This window comes from Cyprinodon variegatus, unplaced genomic scaffold, assembly GCF_000732505.1.
Source record: "Cyprinodon variegatus isolate N-32 unplaced genomic scaffold, C_variegatus-1.0 Scaffold1196, whole genome shotgun sequence".
NCBI classification, from domain to species: Eukaryota; Metazoa; Chordata; class Actinopteri; order Cyprinodontiformes; family Cyprinodontidae; genus Cyprinodon; species Cyprinodon variegatus.
The window spans coordinates 64,313-84,456 of NW_015151649.1; the positions used below are offsets into that span (position 1 = coordinate 64,313).

A 20,144-nucleotide genomic window follows, 5' to 3' on the forward strand; every position below is an offset into this window, starting at 1 on the left:
TGTGAAAGTAAAATCTGTTGGGCTCCTTTTGGCATCAAGACAATTATTGTTATTGCCACCTTGCCAGACAGGACACTGTTAAAAAAAAAAAAAAAAAAAAAAAAGTTTGCCGCAAGCCACCTGGGAGACACAGCAGACATGTGGAAGAAGGTGTTTTGGTCAGATGAAACCAAATTCTAACTTTTTGGCAAAAATGAGAAACGTATGTTTGGCGTAAAAGCAACGCCGCTCTTTACCCTGAACACACCATACCAACTGTCAAACCTGGTGGTGGCAGCATCATGGTTTGGACCTAATTTGTTTCAGCAGGAACAGGGAAGATGGTGAAATTGATGGGAAGATGGAAAGAGCCACATACAGGACCATTCTGGAAGAAAACCTGCTGGACTTTGCAAAGACCAGAGACTGGGATGGAGATTTATCTTCCAACAAGACAATTATCCAAAACATAAAGCAAATCTACAACGTAATGGTTAACAAATAAACATATCCAGGTGTTAGAAAGGAGAAGAAGAGTCCAGACCTGAATCTTATTGAGAATCTGTGGAAAGAACTAAACCTGCTGCTCACAAACACTCTCTATCCAACCTCACTGAGCTCCAGCTGTTCAGAAAGAAAGAATGGACAAAATCTCAGTCTTTCGATATGAAAAACTTATAGATATAACTCAAGGGACTTACAGCTGTAGGGTACAGCCATCTTTCTGTTGGTAAAAGTTGTCACTGGCAACAGTCCCAAAGGTCACAAGGTGTTAAAATAGTCCTGTCTTTCAGGAACTCATCACATTCACTTCTATCCTGACTGTGTTCACTGCCTTTGAATTAGAAATGTAGGTGAGGCGAGATGTTACTTAAAAAACAAACAAAAAAACAATAGTTTAATTTGGTTCTGGCCTTAAATGCTGTACTTTATAAATAAATTCTGTTGGGTTTTGTATATGGTGTGTTGTTTTTCCAAACAATAGAGCCAAAATTGTTGCTAGGCATCTACATTTGCACCTGGAACTCATCTCGTACAAATGACATAAGTACAGTGATGATTGAAATGGCCTAACGCATAGCCAGGTGGATGAGGACAACCGGTTGATATTTGATGTTCATCTGTTTCTGAATGTGCTTAGGGATGTAGACCTTTATCTTGGTTCAGAAACATCAACACTCTAACTACAGATTACTCTAGTTCAAGCCAGCAGAAATGACAAAGACTCCTGTATAGATTGCGAAACGTGTTGAGAATATCTGAATGAAAGTCCAGCTTCCTCCGCCTTAAGCATAATTTTTTGTATTTGGTGAGACCATTAAATAAACCAAAATCGGATTGGACCAGCAAAAACCTGATTGGTGTATTTTTACTGACAGCTTCTGTTATATAATCACTGTTATTGCTTCATTTTGCTGTTGTAACATTTTTATCTTTCTTCTAATTCCACAAATATTTATAGAGTTTTAACCATTGTTTTGTATGATTGTGACTGTAGACTAAACAAAGGCTTTTCTCTTTTTACAGCCGCGTATGTGGGAGAAAAAGGAAGGGGACACCTGTGAAGGTGTGTGATCGAGCGTATGTAACAGAAGATGAGGAGGAGGAGAGCATGTCAGAGCACAGCTACAGCCCGGGTATATATACACGTCTAACCTGCCATCTGTTCTTACTGTGTTAAATCTTTGTGCTGTGTTCTACTTTCCATTATTCATAGTCGAATGTAATAAAAGGGTTTACTCTGTCGCAGGTGACGGCCAGTACGCAGAAGGTGCTGAAGACCGCCTCCCTCCTCCTGGTAGTCCCTACTACCTGTCTGATCCCACACAGCTCTGGTAAACGACCCTGAACTCCTCCTTCAAAGCACTTTTTGGTAGGATAACCCACTCTGATCCTAAATAAACTTAATGGGTTTCTTTTTTTTCTCAGTGTTCCTGAGCTGGGGGAGGAGGGAGCAAGTGGTGTAAGAGGCCCGGTACTCTTTCACCCGCCTCCCAACTGCCGTATTCGAGAAGTCCACTGTGGTACCCAGGTGCGACTGGTCGTAATAGCGATCCGTGATATCGTGAAAGGGGAGGAGATAACCGTAGACTACAGCCTGACGGACTGGGGAGAGAATGCACTGGTGAGCAGATAACTTTGTTAGAGTAACACTTAAAAAAAATAAATAACCGGCCAAAATGGTTTTAAAGAAAAAAATTGTAAAAAGGTTTTCTGAATTTACCATTTTTTTAAACTGAATTGGCATAATCTGTAGAGAGAGGACACTTTATCTGGAACTTTCTAATCCTTTTTATGCTTTTTGATTATGTGTTATATTACTGTTTGAGGGGTTACTAGTCACATGCAGAAGGCAATCAAAGTAAAAAGAATATATTTAAGCCACCAAAGATCAGCAATTGTTGAATGTAGCTGTATTTTAGATTTTACAATGGCTAATCAGATTTCACGCTCCTCTACGGTTTGAACCCCAGAGAGGCCTTAAGCATCAGGCGTCCTTTTAGTCTTTATAAAAATATCCTAAAATATTTTGTTCTGAAGAAGATGATGTTTTAAACTTTGGATATTTTACTACACATTAATTGTGTGTGCATAGGAATACAATATCAATGTCAAATTCATTAATTGGATTAATTGACAATTGAAATAATTATCAACTAATTTAGTAATGAATTAATCATTAACTGGAGTGTGGATACTCTTAACACACATGTTTAGCTGACAGAGCCACCCACCTTGAGCAGTAATTATACCAAAATTGTAAAAAAAAATTAAATAAATAAAGAATTTAAACATTTTGCATTTAAAATAAAAATCTTTTTCGACTATCAATGTGCCATCCAGTCACTGTACAATCGGAGCAAGAGTTTGGTCCGCATTGCAGGTTGCACCGGTCCTGCTCATAATCTTTATGGACAGGATTTCTATCACTGGAGGGGATAGTGTTTATTTGAGTTATTTCATCATAATGTCAAATTCTAATTTTATCCTGATGTACTTTAGTTATGCATGTTGGACAGTTGTAAGCTGACCCCAGCTGTTTGTCTCCCCAGGAGGAAGAGGCTGGCCCTCACCCTTTGTCCCTCGCTGTATCAGATTACCTCACCCCCTCTTGGTCACTGTCACCCTCCTCCTCCCCGCTCACCCACTCTGAGCCCAGCGACTCTGACCGGGAGGAAGATGAAGAAGAGGAGGATGATGATGATGACGACGACGACGATGAAGAGGAAGAAATGGAGGAGGTAAGGGGTCGAATGCTTCGGCGCCGCAAAAAGCGCAAGCTGCCAGCAGCTGTGGACTCCAAGAAGAAGAGCACGCCCACAGCTTCCAGGGGACCTGGGCGTCCCTGCTCGTCCTTTTCCCACCCGGGGCCCGTCGCACCCCCAGCTCGGCCGCAGGCCCACATCGGCTCCCTGTCGCACCCGACCACTAACATAAACAATAACATCAACATAAATATCGGCGGCTCCAGCAGCGCCGCAGTGAGCCGGCGGCAGCACTGCCCGTACTGTGGCCGCCACTACCGCTCCCTGGCGCGCCACCTTGAGAAGTACCACGCCAACCAGCCGGAGGTCAGGACTGCCATGGAGCTGGCGCATCTTCACACGCACAGCTCTTCCAACGGCAACACCCCACACCCCTCCTCATCCTCCACCTCCGCTCCTCACAGCCATTCCTTCGCCATCCCTCAGTCCTCTGCCTCCAGCCCAGCTCCGCCCTCCCTCTTCTCCAGAGAGAGGGAGTCGCCCGCCACACGCACAGGTACGGGAGGCGTCTCTTTCTCCCTCTCGCTTACACCTCCCCCATCTGTTCAGTCCACGGCTGCAAAGAAGGGGCCCGGCTTACCGCTGCCTGCTGCTAAACTCTCCTCGCCACCGCTGGTGTCCCGAATGAAGAGTCCATCCCCACCTCCCGGTTCTGCTTCAAAGAGAGGAAGGAGGATGAAGAAGGAAAAGCACGAGGAGCAGCAGAAGGTGGAGGTGGAGAGGAACCAAGAGGAGCTGCTGCCGCCTCCCACTCCAGAGCCTGATATTGATCCAGATGAAGATCTGGAGCTGAGCGGAGGGGAAGACGATGTTCCAGAGAAGAACGGAGAAGTTGTAAGGTGTGTTTCTTTTTTCTCTCAGTGGTTATAAATATGCATTTCTTGTGCTTTTTTAAAATTTGCTCATTGAGGTGATTTTTTTTCCTGCATCTTTTATTCTCCAGCACACACAGACAGCATATGTCTCCCCTGCTCTCCTCCCTGTCATGTTTGATCATCTACCTCCGTCGCCAGCAGCATTCCTCTTTCCTCTCTCTGACCCGATCTCCTCACTCTGCCGAAGCCTGGCGCCTGCTCTGCCACTCCAGCCTCTCCCTTCTCATCCTCTACAATCGACACCGGGAATGTGAGGTGGCTAAGCTAACTATTCAGGACTATCGCAACCGGATCACGCCACAGTCCAGCACCAGCAGCCCCTCAGGCATGGAGTGTTTCCTGTCCCCCTTCGAGCGGCAGGTCCTCTGTCACCTCCCACGGGCGGGGGTGTTGGGCAAACGTGGCCGCGTGCAGCCGCTCATTCTCCCGCCTCACTGCGAGTCTTCTCTGGACCTGCTTCTGCGTACCAGTCCCAACGTGGGCGTGGACCCCGAGAGCCCCTACGTCTTCTCCCGGCCGTACCACTCACCCGCCACCCCGCTGCGCGGCACAGACCTGCTGAGGAACTTGGCTCGGGCCAGTGGGGCTAAAAACGCTGGAGCACTGACGGCGACACGAGTGCGGCGCCAGGTAGCCATCCTCACCCAGCTGCTGCTGTTGGAAGAGGGAGAGGGTCATGGAGCGGCCATCAAACGGCTGGAGGACTTCCTGGAGCGGGAGTACCACGTGACGCAGAACTGCTCCTCCATCATACGAGATCCAGCACTTATGGGTCGAGTTGGACGCGTCGTCCTCTATGGAGAGAGGGAGGGGGTGCTTTTCAGGGGGATGAGCCTGCAGGACATCTGCCTGGAGTTAGACGGTGAGGAAATGTTCATGTTTCTCGTTCGTAGGTTGATAAACGGTTGGTTCCCTTCTACTTTACATGATTCAATCGACACAAGGCTGGTAGGATAGGATTAATGAAACCTTTTAGTCTCATAAGTAAACAGGAATGAATGAGTTCTGTAAAGCTATGGATCTATTACAGCTGAACAAAATAAGATGAATACCACTTCAACTTTTTATCATTTTCTAAAGTTACAATTCCAAACTTCTTACTTAAGCCCCTGTCACACCATGACAATTTAGCCAGCATATGCCTGACATCCCAGAATCTTGTCAAACGCTGGCATACGCTGAATTTTCTATGTATTTGTCCAATTTGGGGCGTATAAATAGAGTATTCATAATTAGTCCAGAGCTTATGTCCAACGACAGCCTGACTAACGCGTAATACACGGCAGTGTAATGCCAATGAAATGATGCACAAGCCAGTGCATGAAAAGATTTATGTGATTGCAGCTTTAACCTAACTGCTGTTTACCACCCGCCATGAAAATAAATAAACAAATAAAAAGAAAAAGAAAGAAGGTTTGCACTTGCAGCAGATTCAGCGTCATGTCTGCTATGTTGTTTGTTGGTCGAAGGAATAAACGCAGGGAGGATCCATCACACTCAACTTCTCACTCACCCTGTGATGGGGATGAAGTCTGGAGGAGAACTGACAGTTTCCTTCTGTGAACCCCCTTTTATACCAAAAGACTGCCAATATGCCATTAACAGTAGGTCTAAGTTAGAAACACTTTCAGTGGTCAAATACTTTGATATGTGTTGGAGATAAGTTACACATAATTTAAGCACAAGTTACTTAAAGGTTTTGGATAAGCTGGACGCTGCACCTTATGAGTAACTTACGCTTAAAATGTGTCAACGATCAAAAAACTTAGCTGTAACTTATGGCCCAATTATGAGCATACGCTGTTACACGTCTCAACATACTTGCCCTATATGGAACAGTCTGTTCCATATAGGGCACAGGCTGAAACAGGCTGTACAAGCCTGTTTCAGCCTGTTTCACCGTGCTCATAAGTTATCCAAAACCAATTCCAGTTTTGTGTTAGATTATGTTATCCAGCATAGATTTTCCAGTTTTCAGTGGTTGGTCTGTGGGCCAGATTCAATCTCAGATCTACAAAGAAGCGCTACACTGCACTCTGGTGGACACTGAGAATTTCAACCTAAACCACATGTATGGATTTATTAGCCCAATGTTTCCTGTTTTAGGGTAGCAAGTAGAGCAGAGGTCTTCAACAGGGGGTCCATGGAGGTACTGCATGGGGTTCGCAAACGTTTTGGTTGATTAGACTTTTTTTTGTATTCCCCCCATGCAATTTTTTCCACTAATTGAAATGTCTTTAAATACACATTAATATGAATTCAACACACTGCAGTAAAGATAAATGGAAGCAGATGTCTTTCAGTCATCAATGCACATATTTGGCGACACACAGGAGCTCTTTCACTACACATGTCCCATCAACCAGGAATCAGAATCAGAAATACTTTAATAATCCCAGAGCGAAATTACTTTAATTACTTGACTCCATCTGTAATAGAGTGACTATAGGACCAGTTTGATAGAACAGAATTTCATACATTATAATTAGGGGGTCCCAGCTCCATCTCGCCGTCAGTTTGGCGGTCCTTGGCCTGGAAAACGTTGAAGAACCCAGAGGTAGAGCATTGATTAGAAAAGCAAACTGTGGCAGGAGACAAGAAGAAGGTCATGGTTAAAAGAAATGCACCATGTTAACCCTGACTTTCATGGTCCACCAGCCAAAGATCATTAGGTGTTCTGCTCCCAAACGACTTAATAAAAAAATGGGTGATATATTAATATATGTCTAAGACACTTGATGGCTTTAGGAGGAGAATACGGTATTCATTTAAAGCATCTGTGATGTAGCAGAGCACATCTGGAAGATTTGATTACTTGGAACTTTTTGAGCTGCTCTTTACCCTGAACCACAGTGGTGGCAGCATCAGGCTTTGGGGTTTACCAAAGCCTTCCTTTTCACTTCCTAATTACACAATACCACGTGTTCATCTGTTACATAATGTCCCAAAAATTGATTAAAGTTTATGTTGGTGATACTGCTAAATATAACAAACAGTGTGAATAAAAGGAGATCTACATAATATATTTCCAGGGAATGATCCTTAGTGTTACTGATTAACTTCCATAGAGACGTCTGTTTTTGTTTTGCTTTTTTGTTTGATTCTGGAAGGATCCAATGTGGAGAAACAACCCAAACATTCAACAGAACCACAGAACAGACTTTTAGGTCAGTTTGAAGAGCTTTTTTTTTTTACAGCCAGCCTTCCACAATTTGCTCCCATAGAGGCATCTTGTTCTTAGTTGGACTTGCAGAGCAGTTAATCCCACAAAACATAAATAAATAATAAAAAAAATGCTGCCTTTGCTTGTTGAGTCCTTATATGCAATCCTTTCAATCTCCTTTTAAGCACAGCTCCTCTTTACTTTTTGTAAATCTTGACTGTTTTTACTTTTATTTGTCAATGATTTTCTTATTGTTGGAATGCTTCATAGCATCCAAATGCACACATCTAAGGTTATAATCAAATTATTTTATAAATATGTGACATGTGATACTGGCAGAGGTTAAATTGTAAATTAAAGTGTGAATTGAATAATTTTGTAAGGAAGGCAGGAAAAGATTCATACATGTAATTTGCTCACCGAAAAAAAGAATGCAACCGTTTTTTGCATTTACTTAATCATATTTAGTTACTTTAACACAATTGTTTCATGTTAGCAGGGTATGCCATAAAACAATTGTGTTAAAGTAACTAAATATGATTAAGTAAATGCCAAAATCGGTTGCATTCTTTGGAAAAAATTGAATCTAACTTTGAGATGCTAACACATTCTGCAGCAGCTGAGTAACGTTCACGTTTCTCTTCCAACAGTGATGTCTGGCAACTCAGGAGATTCATTTTCAGAAGATTCAGAGGCGGATGAAGAGAAGGACGACACAAAGGAAAAGACGGAGGCGATGGTGAAGAAGAAAGGACCCGGCCGACCACCCAGGAAGAAACCAGCACCTGCTCCTCCACCCCCACCCGCTGTTAACCCATCTGTAGCTAACGCCCAGAAAAAGAGACCTACTCCAGTCAAATCAGGTGACTTTATCTGTCAATGGCAGCCTGTGGCTTAAGAGGTTTACATTTGTCCACTAATCACCCTGGTTGGCGTCTTCCTGCAGGAAAGCGGGGGGTGCTGAAACGACCCTGGTCTGAGGCAGAGCGCGTAGCTGTGGAAACCCACCTCAAGAAGAACCTCCTGGATCTGCGGGTCCCTGCGAAAGCAGACTGCGAGCGCTGCCTGGAACTCTGCCCCCTGCTGGTGAGCAACCAGCGAGACTGGAGAGCCATCAAGTTTTACGTACACAACCGGATCCAGCTGCTGAAGAAGCAGGGGAGGAGAGAAAGTGCTGCAGCAGTTAGCTAAAGAGAAATGAAGCAAATGCCATAATGTATAAACCACCAGCAGTCAGGAGGAACTGGCTCAGGCTAAGAGGAGGAGCAGCTGAGGTTTAGGTGTTTTCCATTGTCTCATCACCTTGTTTAAAAGGGAGAAGTGTAATAAAAGCGATTAAGCTATGTGGACAGACTGGATGAGGATAAAATGCTGTCTGCTTTTGGACAAAATGGGGTTAGGAGCTCTGAGGGCTTTTTGTTTTATTTTCTGTGTCCTGTTTACTTTGTTAGTAAACTTAACGAAGAGGAAAATATGGGAGAAAGTGTGTTAGGAGCAAAGAGTTGACGCACAAAGCAGATGGGTCTCAGTTCCTGAAGGCTGTTGACCAAACGTAGATGTGTAAACCATTTGGAGAACAAGACTACATGGACCCATATGAACCTGTACAGTATGTGTTTGATGCTCATGTGTGCCCCAACAGATATGTGTAATGAAAAAAGAAAAAACAGAGTATTCCTGAGTGTCTCAGACCATGATGCACCTGTTTTAAGTGTTTTTTTTTTTTTGGATACCTCCATACCATCGTCATAGATTAGTGTCAAGGCACGTCTACTTGAATTCACAACTCTTAAAGAAATATGTATTTCAGAATCAACATAAGAACTTTATGTAAGAACTCTGCAAATAGTTCCTGATCTATAAAAGTAAGAGATTGTGAAAGCAAACCTGGCAGTGTTTCTTTCTGTATATAAACTGTAAATACTACCTGTACTTATTAAAGTGTATGACATTTTGTTGTGTTTTCCTAAACTGGATTGTAAAGTGAATTTTGCATTGTGAAAATGACGAAACAGACATATGGAAAAATCTTGGTATGTTTTCTTTATTTATTAAAAAGTATGAATTTATTTTTTGACAATTTTTCATGTGTAGATGGGTCATTATGCAGGAGCATAAAAAATCTGCAAAGCGATGAAAGTTTAAAAAAAAAAAAAAAGGTTCTTAACCAAGTGATGTATTTCAAGGGTTATGTGTTTTAGTTTTTATGAGGTTCTCAGAAAGTCAGAACATAAACTAAAATGTTTTTAAGGGAAGGGTGTGGTTATGTAACTGACACTGGATATGCTGCTGATTTGACAGTTGTCCAGCAGATGGCTTCATTCACCCTCTGAGAGAGTTTAGATCTCCGGAGTTCTTTATCCAAGCAAATATCTAAAAGGATGAGTAGGAAGAAAAATAAAGATTATAATGGACTAAAAACTAAACCCCTCAAGGAGATTTCACATAGTGTGGGATGCAGCTGGAGTCACAGGTTCAAGAAACTCAACTTACAGCCCTATGCAGGGCATTGGCTCCTTCACTGTAAACCAGTGAAGTGGTCCGATGTCCTCCCTTCAGAGATAAAAGTTTACATTTTTAGTTAGAAATCGAGATCTCAGAGTAGTGAAAGTGTGGAAAACCACATGGTTAAATTTGCAAGAGGAAGTCCATTGGAAAGTTTTTAGTTTGTGATGATTTGTGGAGTCTTTTAATCTGCTGCTGTTGATCCACTGTGTCTCACTTTATCAAGTTCAAAGCCAGAACAGCCATCTACCAGGAAACTTCTAGCACCTCCTGCTTCACTCTGCTGACACATTTACATATGCTGATATAATTTCCAGCAGGGCTTTGCACCTCCTCAAAACTGCCAAAGAAACAAATACCTGCTTTAATGATATAGTCAACATGACCATGTTTGTCATCACTTTGCCTCTGTCTTGATAAAGATATTCCCATGATCTTTATATACTTATATACTGTTAGATTCAGCTAAATTTAACAGCTCTTAGATTAATTTAATGATAAGAAGATTATGGACTTTAAACCACAGATTTTTCAATTTCTGATGAACATTTTGATTAATCAGTAAATGTTATCAGTTCTTGTGAGAGTAGTGGACTTTAAGTCAGGTCATCTAGACCTGAGCAGAATCATTTCATATAGTAACTCTTCTCAGGTCTGAAGATTTAAATGTTAAGCTTGTTATTATTTTTTTTCTTAACTTTTTCCTATCTTACTGAGGCTCAATGTTGCTTTTTCACATAAAATGTATTACAAAAACCCTAATGATATTATTTCCAGGATTAAAACAGATTCATAATGATGCCAACTCAAATTCCCCCCCCACTGTAATTTTCACTGGAGTTTACTGTGAGCAGAGCCCCTTTAAACTTTCTCCCTCTGAATTCTAAGTCATAGGTGACTGATCCTGCTCAGGTCTCTGTATTATTACCATAGGTAATTTATCACCTTTCCCGGGGTTAAAAAGTGGGAACAGTTCCCCTGAAAATTTGGTTGCCAAAGTTCCAATCAGAGATTTCTCTTCCACATTATAAAAGAAGAGCTCTCCATTGTCATAGTCTAAATAAACACCGACTGTTTCTAGTCTTGACTGAACAGGAAAATATATCTGTGGTTCACTATTAAACTGAACACTATTTTCTTTATCAGGACAAGAAGAAAGGAACCAGAAACCATTTGTTGCAGTTGGACACAAACTTTGATCTTTAGGGATTTCTTGTCTATCTGTAACTCCGATCCACCAGGACCTCTTAGGTGACATCCAGGTTCTACCTAAGGAAATCTCCCAGTAGTGTCGTCCAGAGGAGAAGCCAGGTGATCCTCTGACTGCTGTGAGACAGGTAACTCTGTCTCCATCTGGAAACTCTACTTGATTATCTCTCAATAAAGAACCACTCATTTTAATTAGCTGGTTTCCTGTGTCCATCAGTTGAACATTCACTGTAAAAGATATGAAATTAGATCATAATTAATATAATCATACAGAAAATGTTAAAATGGAATAATACTAAATGTAAATTTACCATAGTGTTTGGAAGCCTCTGATAGAGCAGTTGGCAGAAAATCTAGAGGAGAAAACATCATATGAATGTAATTTATTTGTATTATAAAAGATGTCTCTGACAGCTTGATATACTGTGTTCTTACCTTCACACATAAGGGATTCAATTTCTGTGAGGAAAAAAAAAAGCTTTTTAGAGTTTTTGTAAATCCTGAATATGAAAAATTTGAAAAGATCTACATCTACAGGAGCATTTCTTGTTAGTTCCTCCAACAAGCCATACTGTTTATTTATATACGTTAATGCTTCTAACATGTCCCTATTGAAACCTTCAAAGGTCCAGAGAATTTAAAACAACTAAATATTCCTAAAATAGTAAAATGACTCTAATAGAATATTAAGTTAGATATGAATCATGTGTACCTTCAGGACTGCTCATGCGTTTTCCTCCTTGTAGAAGAGAAGATATTTTTTTAATTAGCTTAAGTTCTATTTGATTATTTTATCAATTGTACACATTAAAGAGACTAATTAAAAGACAAATAGTTGTATAGAGTGTAATTCTCACTTTAATCATTAAATTTTGAAACATGACTGTAGAGAAATCAGATGAGGATTTAAATATTTTTACTGGAACTATTACTGTGTGATCAGGTGTTTAAATTCATCATAACAGACCATATGTGTTAATGTTTAAGCATGTTAAAACAAATTGGAGGTATTGTGCAAATCCCAGTAAGGGTTAGGGTTAGGGTTAGGGTTATACTTTGTTTCCCAGAGACAATGAGGTAAATCAGTTCAATTCAAATATATAAAAAAAATGACATTATAAAATATCCATGGATATTGACACTTAAGCAACATGAAAGTCTTTCTGCAGTCAAAAATGCACACCAAAAACAGCATGTTAAGAAAAAGTGACTCTATACTTGTTTTAAAATGTTTTACTTTATCTTTTAACTCGACTTCATGTAACCAAATCTCATTTTTGGTCTTTCATATGTTCACTGTGCTCCTACAAAAATGTATAAATGAGTAAAACAGACTACACATTTGTCACTTCAATATGAATGCAATTACTAGAAAATATTTTAAAATGTCTGTAAACAAATACATTCAATGAGTTTTTGAAGTTTCTTACCATCAGTTGTAACATTTTCTGATTTGGTCGTTTTAGCTGAAACAAAATGTTTTTCATTGTATGAAATCAGTTATTATTTAAATGTTAATGTAAATTAATGACTTCATCTCTGCAAACTATCTGAGTTTAATCAAATATTTACCTTTCTTTGTGAAGTACAGTGCTCCACCAGCAGCTAATGCAAGTACAGCTGCTAGAAGTATCCCAAAGGCCACCCATCCAGCTGGGGAGGATCCAGGAAAAGCAAACATCTTAGTAGACATTTTTCTAATGAGGAAAACATGATGGAAATACCAGGTACCTTTTTGTACATATGGTGAATGTTTAATGTGCATTCTGGCCTCCTTTGGCATTTCATTGGGAAGCCCAACAGAGCAGGAGACCTCAGACATACTGGGGAGGAGGAGCCAACTGTGGAGTGAATAAAGCCCTGCAGAGGTTTTGTCAAACAGCACATCACCAGGAGTGAGAGCTTCTTTCCCATCTGACCAGTGCAGCTCAGGCTTTGGATACCAGCCTTCAGATTCACAGCTTATATTAACATTTTTATCGTCTTTAATCACTGCTGAAAGGAGAGGATGACGTCCAGTTTCTGGAATAGAAAGATCATCATTTCATGTAGAATTTGTTCTGTTTGATCTTTTGCCTCATTTTGTTTTACGGTACTTGTTCTCACCTGTCACTGTCAGACTAACAGCAGCACTGTCATATTCCTCAGAGCTGCTGAGAAAGCAAGTGTAGGTTCCTGTGTCTTCAATCATGGTGTTTTCCAGCTTCAGGCTGACATCACCTGACTTTAACCCTCCTGATGTTCCTTCCTTTAAGCCAAATGAGACTCGGCCAGCGTATGAAGCTTTCTGAGATGTGTGGTCAAAAGCTTTTCCCTTATAAAGCATGACTGGAGTATCAAATCCATCACTGCCCAAATACCAGCGCACCTCTAGATCTTCTGCACTCTGAGAGGAACTGCGCCAGCAGGGTAAGATGGCTGTTTGGCCTTGCTGGACTGAGATAGGAGACCTCACTGAAACCATGAAAGTCTGCGAAACTAAAAAGTGGGAGAAGTTGTTACTCAATATCCCATCTACCTTGCATTTTTCAGGAGACTGCATGTCAGTTAATACATCAAGTTCCCAATGATAAAGAAACCTGTGAGTCATAGCTCACCACATAATATGTGGCGGCCGGCCCATAGGGGGCGCTGGGGCACCGCCCTCCCTGATAAGAAAAGAGAAATGTAAAATATATTTTTACAAATTAACTCATAAATGTCAGTTTTACTCTCTAGAGTGTGTACCTATAAGCAAAGCAAATTATATAAACTACATTTCCCTACCTACTGTCATTCATTTGTGGATTTCCACAGACAGACTCCTACCGTCTCTGTCTTGGGGCGCTGATCAGACTGCCCCACATGTGCAGAGAATATGCCAATCATGTACTATTGCTAGGTGAATTTAATAATTTAATGGCCAATCAGCGTCTCAGAATTTTATGGTCTTGGGGCACTGAAAATACTGCCCTTTAACAGGCTTCTGCACCCAATGCGCAGGTGCAGACAATTAGAGGGAAGATGGCGAATGTAACGAGCGAGATGCAGCTTCCACCAAATTCGGTAAGATCCTTATTTATCTACCCGTTTGCCAGAAGAACATCCCTGTTGTAGGATATGAACATTTCATGTTATGGTTATTGTGACTGTGACGAATCCACCTCGTCGCTTAAAACAACCTCTCTAACTTTGCGTGCCACACACACATTCCCGTTATACTGTGCTTATGAGGACCAATACCCTCGCGCTAAGGCCTTCAGTAGCTCCATTAACTTAAAACACACAAGCTGTTCCTGGTTACCTGCTGGCGTATTGAGGGTGCACACTTAATATTTCAGTGGGGTTAGCCGTGTGTGTGTGTGTGTGTACGTGTGTGTGCTATGGGGACTTTTCATCTTCAGTCTGGCGGTGTCTTTGCTGGGTTCAAACCCGAGGCAACGCTCAGTAAGCTGTTAAAACGCCAGAGTTGTTGGAATGCGGAAGTGACATCACCAACACGTGACTCACTAAATGTTTGTCAGATTATTTTTTTTAATTTTATGTTTAAAAGTTTAGTGTAATTGAATAAGTCAATGAATCTGTGTAAAGGAATTAAGTTGTAAAAATTATTTGTTTTTGTATAGCAATTGTTTGTGGAGGTAATATATGGAGAAAACTGATTAATGAGAAGAAATCAGAAATAAGAGAGCCTGAGGTGAGGGGCTTAAACTATTTAATGAGGGCTGTGGGAAGAAGAGCGGCCGTTTTTGTTTTCTGTTTCTTTGTTACATTGCTGGTAACTGGAGGGAGGCTGAGGCCCAGAGTATCTTGTATATGTTTAGTTTCTTTTGCACCCTGTTTTGAGTTTTTGAGCACAATATCACCAACACCGGTAACCCGACTGAGCCTGGATTCTTGGAGGCCAAAGAACCCCGTCACAGTGACCAAAACCATCACTGTTACTGTTATTATATAGTAAATTAAATCATTACTGTTAAATTGTATTTATTGTCCAATTGTTTATTTGAATTCTTATTCTGGATTAGTTGGAGACATACACTAGGCTATATCAGCCCCACCAAAAATATTTTTCACCAGCCGCCACTGCCATATATGTTAAAATATTAGCAAGTAGAGAAATATTCTTCTTAATTGTGTCATGATATTAGCGCTGGTGGATGGCTTGGTTGCTGATTTCTCATTACTCATCATATATACCTGTTCTAGCTTCTATTTAAACTGCTTGCTCCCAGTCATCAGTGCCATATTATTCTTGAGCCTTCAGTGTGAAAATTATTCTAGCAAAACTGATTGTGTTCCGATTGCCTGATCCTGACACGTTTTGCTTTTGAACATCTGAGCCTTCCTGTCCCTGTTCTGACCTGTTTGCCTGACCTGTCTTCGGACACCTGTTAGGAATCCAGTCTGTGTGGGTTGTGTTTTTATTTGTTTTCCCTCCACCACCAGGTTGCGCCTGGTTCTCGTTGGTCCTCTCACACACCTGCGGATGGTTGCCTCATTACCCGAGGACTCTTAAGCTGCTGACTGCCACTACCTCAACGCCAGAGTGTTTGCCAGTTTTGGGTACTCTAGCCAAGCTAAGTTTTTGCTGAGTCAAACTGAGTTTTTGTCAACCTGAGTCTTAACCTTGTTGTTTTTGTGTTTGCCTCTCGGCAGGAAGTCATCCTGCAAACTGGATGTTTTGGACCTTCTCTCCCTGGAAGGATCATCTGAGCTTCAAACTGAGCTGGGGATTCAAACTGGAGGCTTGGATCTACTTTTCCCCAAAGGATTATTTGAGCTTCACACTGAGCAAGGGATTCACCTCCACAAGCAACCATTGGAAATCTAAGTGGCAGTCAGCTCCTCCGTTCCTCAAGGTAACACCTCAACCTGGGTAAACCCTGTCCGCCCTCCAAAGAGCAAGTCAATAACTGGAACAACCCTCACCGACTGGATTCAGAGAAAGACACCTTTTCTGGAAAAGTGAGTCCTTTTGCCTTTATTCCGTTTTGCAAATCGAAGCTCAAATTTCCCACTGAACCTGAACTAACCACAGGAACTTCCCCTTAATTTTTCAGTCGTGGTTCATCAGTGTTCAGAGCACCACTGGACCCATCTCTACCAGTTTTTAATAAACTTGTTAAACCTTCCCCTGGTCTCTCTGTTTGGTTTTCTGCATGTTGGTCAGATCTTTGAATAAAATCATGACAAAGAGTTTTCTGTCTCAAAAGCCCTAGCCGCTGCTACTACAGATCCGCAGTCTGTTTATTTCAATAAACACTTTTTAAGTAATACCACTGTATGTCTTGCCTGAAAATGGGTCCTTCTGTTCTGAGTGGCAGAATAATCTGGCCAAAACATGGACCCATCGGCAGACAGACAGTTGCGATCAGATGTCGAGTAATGCATTTCTCGGCTCAAGTCAGGTATGCAGGAGACTCTAAATGACTTGCATATTCTGGCTACCCCCTGATTCTACACTTCTGCATATGACAGCGGCCACGTCTATGTCACCTGCTGATAGATAAGTTTGTAATGTCTCTTCCTAAACTGCTTAAGGGTGATTCAGAGCATTGTCGGGCCTTTCTGACTCAATGTGAAATTCATTTCAAGCTTCAGCCCTCCGCGTTCCCCTCTGATAGGGCCAAGATGGTTTATGTAATTTCACCATTAGCACACCTAACAAGATCCTCTCTGGTAAAGGGTAGCACTCGTCTGAGGCGTACCAGACTCTCTGCTTACCCAGGTCTCCTGTTACCTAGATCTCAGTTAATAAATTCCAGAACCCATGAACCTCCAGCATCTACGGACCCAGCACCCACGGAATCTGATCCTGTTTGTACTCCGACTTCATAATCTGGACTGTAGTAAAGTTTTTCAGTTAACTGTACACCGGTTAGTAAATAAAGTTCGTAATGATAAAGGTTCAAACTTGTGGTTCATGGCTCACCAAAAATGTAAAAATATTAGTAAATAGCAAAATATTCTTATTAATTGATGACATTAGTAAACTCTTAATTAAAATCATGAATGGGATTAATTTATTCTTTGTTTATTTTCTATTTACATGTTTATTTCCACTGCTATAGCAAAAGTGCATATTTAGAATCAGAATCAACTTTAGGAAACTTTGTGAAAACAAAGAATTTGACTTTGGTTTCACTTTACCCTAAGCAGAGGTGGACAGTAGTTAGTTGAGGAATAGTTCTACCATATTGCATATTTCCCTTGAGAGAGTAAATCTTATGTTTCTTGAGGCAGAATATGTCATTTTATAATCATGGTAGTTATCTGAATAGGTTGTTTTTTCTTAAAAATAGCTAAACTTGTACAGAACCTTATTTTTTTGTCTGCCTGATCACATAATTCTAAAATATAATAATCAGTTGCTCAGTACTCAACTAACCTTTTTACACAAATTATTTCTGCATTCTTAATGCATTAGATGGTAACTTTTTGACTTTTACTAAAATATGTTAACATAGCGGTACACCTAGTAAGTAAAGTGAAATTTCCTGCATACCCTTCAACTCGGAGTATAAACATTTTAATATAATTGTATGAATTTTGATGGAAATGAAGTATTCTTTTAGCACATATGAACAAGTTTCTACAAAAGAATAAGAAAAGGTTGAATTAGAGCAAACATGCATGAGAATAGAGTTTATCTGATTGTTCAAAATGTTTTTAAATCAATGCTTAAGAGGAGAGTGCATATGATTTGCCTGTAAGTGTATCTACAAAGAATTATTTCTTAAATTTCTTTAATTATAAACATAATGTAATATGATATTTTAGTGCAAGAACATGCAAGATTTTAAGGCTTTTTGCAATCACCAGGATTATAATAAATGAGTGGAATGTATTATTTTGCATGATACAGAGAGAGCATATTAGATAAAAAAAAATTAGAGTGGGGTTTACCTCTGTTTGCCTCTGCACAATTCTATGTCTTCAAAAGAAAACACAGGATAAATCCACATATAACAGACTTATTTAGACTATATTTGGTTAAATAGGCACTGTCTTAGTCGCTGGTAAGTTTAAATGCAAACCTTTGTAAATTTGAAAAAAAGTCTTAGTTCCACATTCATCAGAGCCAGTGATGCTTTAAACATTGATAAACAGCATCTAGTTTGTGTTGTGCTTATAAGATTTGTATTAATGTAGCAGGAAATGCTGCTGTTCTCTTTAAACAAAATGTGCCCTGATGCTCACATTTAGCATTAAAAAAACAGCATGCATATTTTTGCATAGGACCAATAACATCAGACCAATGAAAATAAAGAGCAAAGGTGTCCCTACCAAAGTTGAAATCAAACCCACGCCCTTGAGAATAACTATTTACTCTTATGAGACAGGTGGATGGAAGAAACTTACCAAGAGCAGCATAGCCTGGTGAAGTGAGCAGCGCCAAAAAACACAAGTGAAGCACCAAATTATCTGTGATGAGAAAAAGCAAAACAATAGGTAATTATAATAAACAGTAGCAATTCGATGAAGACAAACATGGTTTACAAATCCTTACCCCCTAAGGCTGCAAATATAACACCATGCCAACCCATTGTGTCTCTATAAATCAAAGGTCACACAGACATAGCTGCAAAAAAACATTCGGTGTTGGATTCTTCCTGACCACGCAAGTTTTTGATCTAATGCCATGGAGATAAATTTAACCTGTAATCAGCTTTTAGTGGACACATAATAACAAATAAAAAAAAGAAAAGAATAGACGCAACAGCGACTGTTCAGAGTACTTTCACTTTCAAGGTTAATGTCATGCAACATTGTTGTTGGTGGAGGAGGAGGTGGAGTCTCTCCTACCATATCCTAGTTACAGGAATACATTGGCTCTATTAAAATTTATGGGCTGTGTCTTCCAAGGATGCGGTCTACCTGGACTGAATCCTTTAAAGTCCTTTGAAAATAAGGAGGCCGGAAGAGTTCTGGCTGTGAATTCCAGCTGCTTTCCCCACTGTATGCTGTGTCACTTAGCAACCGTGACAGTTGACACACAAAGCAGAAAAAGAATACCGAACTTTTCACTGTTGTTTCTTTTTAATTTTTATCTTTTTTTTATTGTGAAGTGAACAAAGGCTACACTCATGAGAATACAGAGTGGAATAAGGGTGACAAACACCGGGAGCATTACCAAATAAAATCAAATGTTAAATAACCTGCTGCTGTCATTTTGCACATCTATGATATTGCTGCTATTTTCAAATATCCATTACTGTACAAAATGTCCAGAGCTGTATATTGGTTATTTATTCTCCAGGTGCACAGTTTTTATATTGTTAAAACACTTTAGAGTACAGTATTTTATTGTCTATATTTTAACTCTTCACTCTAATGCTATCTTATCAAGGGCGTAGGTTTGATTCCAACTTTGGAAGGGACATTTTCATTGGTCTGATGTCATTGGTCCTGTGCAGAAATATGCATGCTCTTTTTTCATGTTTAATGTGAGCATCAGGGCACATTTTGATTAAAGAGAACAGCAGCATTTCTTGCCACATTAATACAAATCTTATAAGCACTATACATACTAAATGCTGTTTAGAAATATTAAAAAGAATCACTGGCTCTAACAAATGTGGAATTAGGACTTTTTCCACTTTGAAGCAGTTTGCATGTAAACTTACCAGTGGCTAAGACAGTAGGTAAATATGTGCCTATTTAACCAAACATAATCTAAATATGTCTGTTGTATGTGGATTTGTCCTGTATCTTACAAAAAATAATACATTCAAGGGATGGCAAATAAATGTATTGTATTTACATGAGCACTGGAATTATAAGAGGAACTGACACTGAGCATTTAAAATATTAACTTTACTATACAAGTTGTACATATGGGCTGTAGTTACTCTGTGCAGCCCATTTCATGTATTTTATTTAGGGCTGAAACAGTTAATCATATTAATTGATTATTTAAATAATCGTCAACTAATTTAGTAATTGATTAATCCACTTAGAGCAGGAATTATACCAAGATTGTAAAAAATATGTTAAGATTTTGCATTTAAGATAAAAAATAAAAAGTTTTTGTCTGTCAATATTCTGCATCCAGAACTCTTCAAGAGGAAACATTTCTTTTTCACCTGGTTTAATTTCGTAAAAAATCTTCTTTAAGGAACCTTTGGCTGATCTGATTATTAATTGATTAATTGAAAAAAATAA

The 20,144-nt window shown here is 40.0% G+C and overlaps 2 protein-coding genes across 2 annotated transcripts in view; one reads left to right on the plus strand and one right to left on the minus strand.

Moving 5' to 3' along the window:
• The window catches only part of LOC107102073, a 15,959-nt gene extending 6,628 nt beyond the window's left edge, over positions 1 to 9,331 (plus strand). The window contains exons 2-8 of the mRNA XM_015401235.1: positions 1,507 to 1,616; positions 1,730 to 1,814; positions 1,909 to 2,104; positions 3,033 to 4,084; positions 4,189 to 4,982; positions 7,934 to 8,146; positions 8,230 to 9,331. Coding sequence (XP_015256721.1) covers positions 1,507 to 1,616; positions 1,730 to 1,814; positions 1,909 to 2,104; positions 3,033 to 4,084; positions 4,189 to 4,982; positions 7,934 to 8,146; positions 8,230 to 8,474 — 2,695 coding nt within the window. The 3' untranslated portion in view covers positions 8,475 to 9,331. The remainder of the gene's footprint in view (positions 1 to 1,506; positions 1,617 to 1,729; positions 1,815 to 1,908; positions 2,105 to 3,032; positions 4,085 to 4,188; positions 4,983 to 7,933; positions 8,147 to 8,229) is intronic.
• A 1,340-nt stretch (positions 9,332 to 10,671) lies between these two features.
• LOC107102067 (butyrophilin subfamily 2 member A2-like) lies at positions 10,672 to 18,526 on the minus strand. Its single transcript, XM_015401229.1, has 9 exons — positions 18,490 to 18,526; positions 18,342 to 18,404; positions 13,104 to 13,475; positions 12,761 to 13,019; positions 12,570 to 12,694; positions 11,710 to 11,736; positions 11,433 to 11,456; positions 11,309 to 11,350; positions 10,672 to 11,225 (listed from the first exon to the last, which is right to left on the minus strand). The coding sequence occupies exons 1-9, from the start codon at positions 18,524 to 18,526 to the stop codon at positions 10,672 to 10,674; spliced, it is 1,503 nt and encodes a 500-aa protein (XP_015256715.1).
• Positions 18,527 to 20,144: the final 1,618 nt, after the last annotated feature.

Coding starts and splice junctions, on each gene's coding strand:
- LOC107102067 (XM_015401229.1), bottom strand. CDS start 18,526: ATGGGTTGGCATGGTGTTATATTTGCAGCCTTAGGGG. Junction 13,476..18,341: donor ACCAGGCTATGCTGCTCTTG/GTAAGTTTCTTC, acceptor CCCACTTTTTAG/TTTCGCAGACTTTCATGGTT. Junction 11,226..11,308: donor AGAGGCTTCCAAACACTATG/GTAAATTTACAT, acceptor TATCTTTTACAG/TGAATGTTCAACTGATGGAC.